This window comes from Bufo gargarizans, chromosome 2, assembly GCF_014858855.1.
Source record: "Bufo gargarizans isolate SCDJY-AF-19 chromosome 2, ASM1485885v1, whole genome shotgun sequence".
NCBI classification, from domain to species: Eukaryota; Metazoa; Chordata; class Amphibia; order Anura; family Bufonidae; genus Bufo; species Bufo gargarizans.
The window spans coordinates 108393368-108405839 of record NC_058081.1 but is presented as its reverse complement, the minus strand read 5'-3'; the positions used below and the strand labels follow the sequence as shown (position 1 = coordinate 108405839).

Below are 12472 nucleotides of genomic sequence, written 5' to 3'. Positions count from 1 at the left end.
GTGTTGGCACTTTGTGATAAATAATTAGGTTTTGGGTTGCAGTTTAGGCACTTGGTCTCTAAAAGGTTCGCCATCACTGGCCTACAGGTATCAGCCTACAGCAGGGCATTGTGGGAGTTGTAGTTTTACGACAGCTGGAGGGCCGCAGTTTGAGGATGCCTGACCTACGGTGTGTGAACACGGTCTGAGAGGTGCTAAGATACAACTTACAGCCAAGCTCCCAAATACCTCCATAGTTAAATCACTCATGTAGTGGGAGGGATGATAAGGCTGTAAGCCCCACCTATAACAGGCCATGAGACACAGGCCACCAGGTGCAACAGAATGCTACCAGCAGTCACCTGAAGCTCATCAAAAGAATGCCAAGAGTGTGCAAAGCAGTAATCAAAGCAAAAGGTGGCTACTTTGAAGAACCTAGAATATGACATATTTTCAGTTGTTTCACACTTTTTTGTTATGTATATAAACCCACATGTGTTAATTCATAGTTTTGATGCCTTCAATGTGAATCTACAATTTTCATAGTCATGAAAATAAAGAAAACTCTTTGAATGAGAAGGTGTGTCCAAACTTTTGGTCTGTACTGTATGTTAGATATATTCCATGTAATTAATATATATACTGTAATGTACTGCACACAAACATATTTTGTTTCCGTGACCGTTCCGTTTTTTTTACGGATAGGATGCAGACCCATTCATTTCAATGGGTCCACAAAAAATGTGGACAGCACACCGTGTGCTGTCCGCATCTGTATGTCCGTTCCGTAGCCCCTCAAAAAAGATAGAACATGTCCTACCGTCGTGTGAATGTAGCCATAGCCTGAGGCTGCTATAGGTGGCAGTGCCATGGCTAATGATCACTGTGCCACAATGCTTGTAGGGGGACAGAAGTTATTAAAGAGAAGTAATTATTGCCCGATGCAGCGGACACAGGTAGACAACCTGTGAAAGGATTTCCAGGAATATACCATCTAAGGCTACTTTCACACTTTTTCCATGAAAAAAACTGAACCGTCACCCTTTGATTTTCAATATATTTAGTGACCGATACATTTTTTTAGGGGATGCCCCGGCGTAAATCGCAGGCGTCTTTGACTGCAGAGACTCTGTTGTAATGTAGGGGTTAATAACTCATGTCATCAGCAAAGTTTGTTAATGTTTCAGCCACAGGGGTGTTTATGTGTCCAGTTTAATTGCTGTGCCTTACATGGGTTGCTGGCCCCGCCTTTCCCTCCCCCATTAGCCATTCATGAGGTCTGCTCCTGCCCCTCCCCTAGAAGTAATAAATAGGAGGGCTTACTTCATTTTCTGCCTCTTTCACTGGCACCTTCACCAGGAATTTCCCCCCTGCTGCAGGTATGGCTGAGGAAAGGGCTGTCCTGGCTGCCATGTCTGCGAGGATCCAAGCAGAAGCACCGGGGGTTCTTGTCCTGCCTGTTGGCTGGTTTGCAGGAGCCACCTCCTGCTCCACCAGCCTCTTCATCTGTGGGTGGCCTGCGGACCTCATGGCGAACCCGCCCTCCGTACCGCTGGAGCCCTACTGTACCCTCCTCTAAGAACCGGGGGGGGGGGGGGTTGCACTATACCCAGCGCGCCTGCCAGGAGCTCTGCTGCTCTTCCGGCCGTGCATACTATGGCCCTCTGCAGTCATCACTTCGCCCATTAGTTATCCCCCTGCCCTTATAACTGCCATGGGCAATCATCCCTCTGCTGAGGAGCTTCCTACCCCCTCTGCTGCCTGTGTGCAGTCTTCTGGGGATTCTGCACTGGCCACCAATGTGTCTGCTTTTCCCCCTCCCCATCACCTCCATCCCAGCCCCAATCCATGCCCCTAATGACAACCTGCACATACGCGCAGTTTTAGATCACCCGCATCCACCTGCCATGCCCATTCCACTACAAGAAGATTTAGACTAGCACTTTCTTATTCATAGTCATAGGTGCATATCCATAAAGCAAACATGGTTGATAGAAAAATAATGGCTGCACACACATACAAACAATAAAGCTGAGAAATGGGGGTCATACCATTTGAATTTAGAATGACCCCCATTTCTCAGCTTTATTGTTTGTATGTGTATGCCCATTCCACTGGCGCCAGCAGGGCATTCAACTGATCTGCGGAGGTGCTCGCGCTCCCCCTCTCCTGCTTGTTCCGCTAATCGCCACAGCAGGGGCAGGTCGGACTTTCACAGGCATAGTTGTTCCCGCCATCGTTTGCGATCCACACGGCGGAATTGCAGATCAGTCCACTCCCAGTCCTCATATTGGCTGTCGCCTTCCTGCAGTGCCAGCTCTGGCAGGTCTCAATCACGTCAGAGGTAGGCATATCACTTCTTAGCCTCATGGAAGCGGTTTTAATACGTTTTGGTGGTTTTGTAAAAAGCAAAGAAAATAATAAAGCTGTAACCGACCCTCACTCCAACAAAATATGTTGCCTTGTCCTCTGCTGGATCTCAATACTGGAATTAACAATGCAAGTGTGAAAGTAGCCGAAGGCCTCATGCACACAACCGTTCCGTTTTTTGCGGTCTGCAAAAGCGGGTCTGTGGTGTATATAAAATGCATTTCATTCCTTTGTACAGTGGACTGGGGACAAGGTTACAGTAACTGTTTGTGCACTTAAACTATATTTTATTGCAATGAGCATATTCCTGTACAAAACGCTGCTTAGCAATGTTGCTATGTACAGAATGCCAGCTCTTGCTTGAGACGTGACTGAGGAGGAGTTGCAGGCAGGACTGACTGGCCTTAGGGCAGGGGCAAGATTTCGCCTGGGAAGAAGCTCCAGAGTGGTCCACCCGATCAGAGACAATTGAGCATAAATTGCAGAGGGTCGAGATAGGTCTCAGCAGTCAGTCGGGCAAGGATAAAAGAGACCAGATTGAACACCATTCCTTGGATTTCTTTAAGTGTGCCCCACAAATTAAGATGTTAGAGCCATTCAGATAATCTGCTAGTCGTGCACTTTGCTGACAGTTTACTTTACAAATCTCAGCGATCACACGCATTACATCAGGCTACAGTCTGTGAATGAACTCCAGATTGTTGGACTATATCATTGACCTTCTGTTGGTTTTACGGTAGTGGAAAATGTGGAATTTAGCACTTATTATGTGGACAGACTCCCAGGAAATGGGAGCATCTTCTATATCCACTTGTTAAGGGATTGTTATGTAAGTGATTGTCTGATATAACTTTTGATCGTCCATAAAACAAATAAATAAATACAAGCCAGTTCTAACTTTGTGTTGACCATGCAGATGTGACCAGGGGCGTATCTAAAGGCTCATGGGCCCTGGTGCAAGAGCTCAGCTTGGGCACATAGCCTTCATGCTGCCTGAGGCAATAACTGAAACGCCCCCCCCCCCCCCCATACCAAATTCTTGACCCAACCCCTTTCCTTCCAGTCAGAGGTGTAACTTGACCATCATGCACAGGTGTTTTCTTATGCGGCACAAGGGTCTTTGGGCCCCTTCAGGCTCCTGGACCCGGTAGTGACTGCTACCTCTGCAACCCCTATAGCTACGCGCCTGGATGTGACTATTCCAATGAGGCGGCCTGTAATTAGCAGCAGTGGTCATGGCTCCAATCCACTTCCTGGCCTCTGGTCTTATGGGAATGGTGCAGTGGCACCCTGGACAGGTGGTCATTTTTTATTTTTTTTTTCATAGTGGGACACAGTTAGAAACATTGGGATTGTTGGTTCCTAAACCCTTTAAATGACTTCAAAGGTAGAACTGGCTTTCTGCATTGTACTGTAGATTTGTATTCATTTGTTTATTTGTTTAATGGAAAGTCAAAAGTTGATGTAATGTATAACATTTTAAAGGGTTTGCATAGCGTTAGAAGGCTTTTCTCAGAAACAACGCTACTCTTGTTCATGTCTTGTGCCGACCCCATGCACTTGAATGTAGCCGAGCTGTAATACCAGCAAGAACCCATGGCCAAGAGTGGTACTGTTTCTGGGACAAGAAGCAGGACCGTTTCTATCCTCTTGTACATCTCCTTTTAAATCTGATCTTGTTCTTAAGATCAACATTTGAATAGAATGCTTTAGATATTTCCACTTCTCTCAATTTGAAGCACAAAACAAAGGTCTTTCCGTGCACACATTGTGCTAATCTCGAGGGAGAGGAGGGTGGGAGGAGGACTTATCGTACAAATAAAAATAACAGATTTCTGCCCTTGACATTTCTTCCCCACACCCCTCCTGTGTGGCACATTATTTGTGTCATCTTGACCTCCCCAAGTTAGAAAATTAGCCTTCTTCTATGTCACCATAATGGAAAGTAACTAGTGGCTTACAGGTAATGATAATGAATGCATTTCATATTGTGTCCTATATCTCAATATATAGTGTGCTATACATAGTCAGCTGGTTATTTACATATCTGTTTCCCTACATTGCGTTTTTATAAAATAATATAAATATATAATAATTAGGTAAATCAAACCTTAATTTATCCATGCAACTTAAAGGGTATCTGTCAGCAGGTTTGTACCTATGAAACTGACTGACTTGTTACATCTGTGCTTGGCAGCTGAAGACATCTGTGTGGGTCCTATGTTCATATGTCCCCTCATTATTGAGAAAAATGAAGTTTCAATATATGTATATGAGCCTTTAGGAGCAATGGGGGCGTTGCCATTACACCTAGAGGCTCTGCTCTCTCTGCAACTGCTGTGCCCTTTCTAATTTGATAGACAGGACCAGACATGATGAGGTTTTCACTGCCTGGCCCTGTCAATCAAAGTGGAGAGGGCGCGACAGTTGCAGAGAGAGCAGAACCTCTAGGTGTAATGGCAATGACCCGGTTGCTCCTAGAGGCTCATTTGCATATAATAAAACATTTTTCTCAGCAATGCGGGCACATATGAACATGGGACCAACACAGATGACTTCAGCTGCCAAGTGTACATACTACACGTCAGCCAGCTTCATAGGTACAAATCTGCTGACAGATGCCCTTTAAAGTGGCACTGTACTTTCATTAAAATGTTGATATGCTATAAGGACAATCCAAAGGTTTAGATCGGTGGGTGTCAGCGCTCAGACCCCGACAGATCTCTATAACAAGGGGAGAGGAGTGCTTGCTTAGCACTCTCGTCTCGATGCACAAGACGGACCGTAGATTTTCTATGAAGTCCATCTCACCTCCTGTCCTGCAGTGAGAAAAGAGAGCGCACTAGGCACGCTTTTCTCCCCTCATTGTAGGGATTGATGGGGTCTGAGCGCTCAAACATCCACTGATCTATACTTTTGATATGTCTGTATAACATATCAAAAGTTTTGTGAAAGTACAGTTCTACTTTAAGTATTCCAGAGTAACTGCAGTTAACCCCAGTTACCCCTTTGATATAGCGGGTTGTTTGGCGGAGTCATTATACTTGATGTTGTGACCCCATCGATCTTTCCATTGCTTATATAGCACCAACCTATTCTGCAATGCTGTACTTGTGCAGATCAGTAGGTAAAAGGGTCCTTTCCATTCATGCAGCTTGGTTTAACTTCCCAAACCTGCACATATAAAACCTTTCCATCTCTGCAAAGTATGGTAAACAATGATGTGACGTCCCAAACGGACTCCTGCAGCATTGCATCCATGAAGCGAGAACGGTACACCACGCTTCCCTGCGCATGCTTCCAATGGCTTCCCAGACCCATCTACCAGTAAGATCTTCAGTTACTATCTCTTGCAGGGACAAAAGAGTATCATATGGGCAGCTTTGAAACCCTAAACCCCAACTGCATACCAGCATGCTTGTGGTGGTTAAGTGGCCTCAAAACAAGTGACAAGTTTAAAAGCCCCTAACGATGACTCTCCAAGGGACTGAGCTAATAATTACTGGATGGTAAGAATATATTAACACTCGGAAGACAATCAGTCCTGTGCTTCTAAATAGGGTTGTTGTTCTGCATAACATGTGCATGAAAGTTTTGGCTGTGGTCTGTTTCCCTGGAGAACAGAAGGATTGGTTGTTAAAATTCAAAGTATCCCATCTTTTTCTCCCTCTGACATCATATGTCGGGGGCGAGCTAGGAGCTCCCCATACACATTAGTTTGTGGTCCAGTCCTGCCTAACTCACTTGTTATACCCTCTCTTGGTGAGATAAAAAGGGTTTCCTATTAACCATTTCATTCAGTCATTAGGGCAGTGTCTGGACGGCCAAATGGCCAGTCACAAAAATGTAAATACAAGCTTACAAAAAGAAAAAAAATGCAAGTAATAAGTTCTCCTCTATTGGAATTTGCCAACTAAAGTCAAGTACCTCATGGCTCTGGTGCTTCATATGGGACCCATGGCCAATGTTTTGGGGCACATGTCACTCTCAGACTTCTGCTGCTGCATAGTTCTCCAAAATAGTACACACATGATACACTTAGATACCACTGTCTAAGCAGATTAGTTTACATTATTTAAAAGTATAGCGCACTAATATAGTCACTTACCTGCTGCCTGCACTCTTGCCTTGCGACTCACCACAGTCCCAAACTGATTTTGAGCCACACAGTCATATTCACCCTGGTCAGATGACCCATCCTCTTTCTTGGCATGGAAGAAAGGAATATAGAGGGAGCCATTGGGAAGTGGAATTACGTTTGCCTCATTCCACAGGGGAGCACCATTCTTCCTCCATGTAATGGTAATTGGCTGGACACCATCTGCAGAGCACAGCATAGTAAAGGGCTGTCCAGGCATTGCCACTTCATCACTGGGTTCTGCCGTAAATGCCAGCTCCACTGATTGACCTGGACCTGAGAGTGAACAAAATACAACCATTATCAACTAGGATTACCAGAGGTTCAGATTCCATCTTTACATTACCTATCCAAAATTACAAGACCAAGCTTGGAACTTTTCTCTATTTTTGCAGATGTTACATGAGTATGAATGGGATTTTTATAATGGGATTAGCCTATTACTAATATACTCACATCAGGCTACCCTGATAAATACTGAACATGGCTAATTGGGTTCCAAATTGTATTCACTCTTGAAAACACAGTGTCACAGATTTCCTAAAGTGTCTGAGCCTAGAATCTGTCTAAAAAAAGTGGTAGAATTAGCTCAATTTTAGCGCAATTTGGCACAAATAGGGTTTCTACATTTTTTTTCAACTAGAGAAAAAGGGCAGAGCTTTGTAGGAATGGGGTATGGCCTAATATACGCCATTTTGTGCCAAACTTGTGCCACAATTCTGGTGCAAAATGCTGTCTCAAAGAAAGCCAACCAATAGTGTGAATACAGTTAGAGAAAAGGGACTATCCTTGCACCAGATTTATCATCCAGCCTGAGCCCCTGTGGTAATGATAAATCTGGTGCAGGTCTGTACAGCCTGTTTATGCCATCTATATGATTAGTAAATCTGGGCCACAGAATGTATTGGATACAAGCTCTGTTCCTTATCATACTTAGACATTAGAGTAGGATCACATCACCTATTCATTTTCCGTTCTTCTGATCCGTCAAAAGAACAGAAAACAAGAAAAAGAAAGATCCTTTACTTTGAGCATCCATTGTGCTAATTTTGAATCAGTTTTAGCCATTTCCACCTGAAATCCGTTTTTTTAGACGTGGAGGACTTTTCCTCCCATAAAAAATAACAGATCTTAAATGGATGCCAAATGGGTACAATGGGTGCTCAAAGTAAAGGATCAGTTTTTTTCAGTTCTTCTGATGGATCAGAACAACAAAAAACAAAACAGTGATGTGGCTACACAAATTAGATAAATGTTGCAAAAATTCGTTACCTGGAAATAAAATCCCCCTGTAAAACCATTAGTTCAATATCCTAGGACTACCTTTGACACATACAGTACAGACCAAAAGTTTGGACACACCTTCTCATTCAAAGAGTTTTCTTTATTTTCATGACTATGAAAATTGTAGATTCACACTGAAGGCATCAAAACTATGAATTAACACATGTGGAATTATATACATAACACAAAAGTGTGAAACAACTGAAAATGTGTCATATTCTAGGTTCTTCAAAGTAGCCACCTTTTGCTTTGATTACTGCTTTGCACACTCTTGGCATTCTCTTGATGAGCTTTAAGAGGTAGTCACCTGAAATGGTCTTCCAACAGTTTTGAAGGAGTTCCCAGAGATGCTTAGCACTTGTTGGCCCTTTTGCCTTCACTCTGCGGTCCAGCTCACCCCAAACCATCTCGATTGGGTTCAGGTCCGGTGACTGTGGAGGCCAGGTCATCTGGCGCAGCACCCCATCACTCTCCTTCATGGTCAAATAGCCCTTACACAGCCTGGAGGTGTGTTTGGGGTCATTGTCCTGTTGAAAAATAAATGATGGTCCAACTAAACGCAAACCGGATGGAATAGCATGCCGCTGCAAGATGCTGTGGTAGCCATCCTGGTTCAGTATGCCTTCAATTTTGAATAAATCCCCAACAGTGTCACCAGCAAAGCACCCCCACACCATCACACCTCCTCCTCCATGCTTCACGGTGGGAACCAGGCATGTAGAGTCCATCCGTTCACCTTTTCTGCGTCGCACAAAGACACAGGTGGTTGGAACCAAAAATCTCAAATTTGGACTCATTAGACCAAAGCACAGATTTCCAATGGTCTAATGTCCATTCCTTGTGTTCTTTAGCCTAAACAAGTCTCTTCTGCTTGTTGCCTGTCCTTAGCAGTGGTTTCCTAGCAGATATTCTACCATGAAGGCCTGATTCACACAGTCTCCTCTTAACAGTTGTTCTAGAGATGTGTCTGCTGCTAGAACTCTGTGTGGCATTGACCTGGTCTCTAATCTGAGCTGCTGTTAACCTGCGATTTCTGAGGCTGGTGACTCAGATGAACTTATCCTCCACAGCAGAGGTGACTCTTGGTCTTCCTTTCCTGGGGCGGTCCGCATGTGAGCCAGTTTCTTTGTAGTGCTTGATGGTTTTTGTGACTGCACTTGAGGACACTTTCAAAGTTTTCCCAATTTTTCGGACTGACTGACCTTCATTTCTTAAAGTAATGATGGCCACTTGTTTTTCTTTACTTAGCTGCTTTTTTCTTGCCATAATACAAATTCTAACAGTCTATTCAGTAGGACTATTAGCTGTGTATCCACCTGACTTCTCCACAACGCAACTGATGGTCATAACCCCATTTATAAGGCAAGAAATCCCACTTATTAAACCTGACAGGGCACACCTGTGAAGTGAAAACCATTTCAGGTGACTACCTCTTGAAGCTCATCAAGAGAATGCCAAGAGTGTGCAAAGCCGTAATCAAAGCAAAAGGTGGCTACTTTATAGAACCTAGAATATGACATATTTTCAGTTGTTTCACACTTTTTTGTTATGTATATAATTCCACATGTGTTAATTCATAGTTTTGATGCCTTCAGTGTGAATCTACAAATTTCATAGTCATGAAAATAAAGAAAACTCTTTAAATGAGAAGGTGTGTCCAAACTTTTGGTCTGTACTGTATGTAAAGTACTATGGGGGAGATTTATCAAGACTGGTGCTTTCTGCACCTGTGTTGACATCCCCTGCGCTGCCGAAAGATTTGCCTAATTTGTGACGAATTAAGACATGTGGAACTGGGTAAGCAAACTCTTTTTGTTTCACACTTTGGATTTTCCTTTCACGGTAGTTCCAGCACAGAATACCCAGGGTTGGACTGGCCTACTAGAGTATGTACCACAGGATCCTTCTGAGGGCCCAGTCTCTGAAGCTTTAGTTGGCCCCAAAGGTACAAGAGAGTGGTTTGGAGGGCTTTTGGAGACACTTGTCACTAGGGTATTTTTTTTTTTTTATTCAAAACCTATTAGAATTTTTTTATGTTATAGGGGTTAGGTCCCAAGAATAATTTACAGTGGTGGGCCAAAGGAACCCCAGTGTGACACTGATTGCCAATTTTGGCAAGTTGCTCATTTATCACACCCCTTTCCCCCCCATCATAGGAGGCTGATTTTCAGTAACAAATTTCTCATTTTCCTCATTTGCAGTCTGTCTTATCTAAAAACAACAGATGTATCTAGTGCCACCCACACTACTACAGTGCTCCGCAGACAGTACATCCAGACTTGATCTTAGTGAGTCCAACAAAAACTATATAGCAACACATATTGTGAGCTGTGTTATTTCTTGATTTCTCTTACTGCCTAATGTCTTTCCTCTACCAGTAACCTCTGTGTAATAGGTCCATAGTAATCTGCCCTTGAATTACTACAGTATTGTATACTATAGTTTATTTTGAATATTTGACTTTTGTATGTAATTTGCAAGTATTTTAAAAACGTACAGATCCGTGATGTAATAATACGTAAATCGTCTGTTTCTTACATATTCCACAACAATTGTGGCAAGTGCTATTAATTCTGTATTATTTAGATCTCCCCTAAAATATTTGCTTCTTAGGGTGCATATAGTGCCCCATGGAGTCATATTCCAGCACACCGTCCTTGTGCATGGAGCCTTATGCAGGCATTACCGCATGTTACATCCACCATAAGAGTTTTGTAGGAGACATACTGATGACCAGAAATAAACTATTGTTCTGGAAGAAAGTACAAGAACTCCTTTGTATATATTGTCTATTAAAATTAAGTCTCTAGACTTTGCAGTTTTAGGAAAAGCAACTTGCAAAAACTAGGAATACGGTTTGCTAACAGGTTCCTAATAGAACAGTTAGGAATCTATGTACATATGAACAGGACACATAAAGCCTCAACCCCCATGATCAACACTTGGGAACCAAAGTTTAATAGAACAATTATTAGTAAGTGGCATGTCTAGTCTTATGTGTTAAAAGTATACCATTTCAATACAATATAAAGCAAGAATCCATCTTTTGAGGGCCTTTCTATAAGACAGAGGACTTGTTGTGAATGTCTATGAATAGATATGTCATCATCTCAGTCTCCTCACCACAGGACATGGCCACACTCATTTGCATACATTGTGGAATCCCAAACAGCTAACTGATCCTTTCCATTTGGTGGGTGTAGAAGCAATCACAGGCTGCGGTTGTAAGGGAATCTTAACAACAAAGGACCTATGTGGTGATAGATGTCCTATAAAGTAGGTTGTCAAGTGTAGAATATCTATTTTCATAAACCATATTGGGAAATTGTGAGTTAATAGATGGGGGGTCCTATGTCCTCATTGTTTGGTTATAGTGGAGAGTGACCACAAGAGCCTCTCTTGAACTGAAGAACCTTTGCTGTCCTGTATTACACAGACAACCCATTGACTACAATGTGTATTGGGATAAAGGAGAAAAGCAATCCAGCACCCCAAAAAAGAATTTTGAGCCGTCGGTCCCTATATTACAGTGATAAATATTCGTACAGTGATACAACCTCCATTAGTGTAATTCGCAGTCTATGCGTTTCGAACTAACCAGTTCTTATTCATAACTTGGAGTTATTAATAAGAACTGGTTAGTTCAAAACGCGTGGACTGCGAATTACACTAATGGAGGTTGTATCACTGTACTAATTTTTATCACCGTAATAAAGGAACCTACAGCTCAAAATTCATTTTTGGAGTGCTGGATTGCTTTTCTCCTTTATCCCTGTCTCAAGAGGTCTTACCATGGATTCCTGTGCACCCAAGGACTGCAATATATGTGGCAGGTGAGCGGGTTTACCCTACAAGTCTTACAATGTGTAATGCTTAATTTTCCCATTGGAGGTGCTGCAGGAAATTTTACATTTACTACCAGGTTTTTCACATTTGATCACTGGGGGGTCTTATTGTCAAGTGACCCTTTTAACCAGCAGGGACTGTCCAAAACAGAGGGTTGGAATCTTTAAATGGGTTCTTTTGATTCTCTTGACTTAAAAGAAGCAGCCTTTCCTAAAATGTGAGCAGGACTGGTTGTCACCACCTGCAGAGCTGCCTAACGGGGAGTAGGGTGGTGGGGCGTCACTACACACTACGCTCTGGCACTTGCATATACTACACATTAGTGAGCGATCCTGTTAGGCTGCTCAGCCATTAAGGCTTTCTTGTCATCAATACCATCTATTGGAGCAGTGTAATGTGCAGTGAGGCTGCGGAATATGGAAGCGCTATAAGTGCGTAAAATAAATAAATAAAAATTCCCCCACCCCCCTAGACAGCAATGCAAGTAAAGGCAACCAGTCCTGCTCACATTCCTGGACAGGTTGCCATTTTAAATCATCTCTGGAGAACCCCTTTAACAGAATATGACAGATATTCACAATTCAATGAGCTGAATATTTCTCGGTCTATAAAGAGCTCCATATGACGAGACATATATAGTATATATCTAAAAAATAACAGATTGCTGGAAAGATAAAATTAAAGAGGACACTTTGAAACCAATAATCTAAAGCTAATATTACTCAACTCTTTACCAGGCACTTAGCCTACTTAAGAAGATACCATTATGTCTCATTGGTTTCAAAAAACACTTATCACAATGCAAGTGTGAAAACGCGTAAGGCTGGAGACCCAAAGAGCTTCCTGTAATCATCA

At 42.8% G+C, this 12472-nt stretch overlaps 1 protein-coding gene across 1 annotated transcript in view; it reads right to left on the bottom strand.

Annotated features, from left to right (window-relative positions):
* IGDCC3 (immunoglobulin superfamily DCC subclass member 3) overlaps positions 1 to 12472 on the bottom strand; it is a 141900-nt gene that overhangs the window by 96766 nt on the left and 32662 nt on the right. The window contains exon 2 of the mRNA XM_044277023.1: positions 6458 to 6763. Within this exon, the coding sequence (XP_044132958.1) occupies positions 6458 to 6763 (306 nt within the window). The remainder of the gene's footprint in view (positions 1 to 6457; positions 6764 to 12472) is intronic.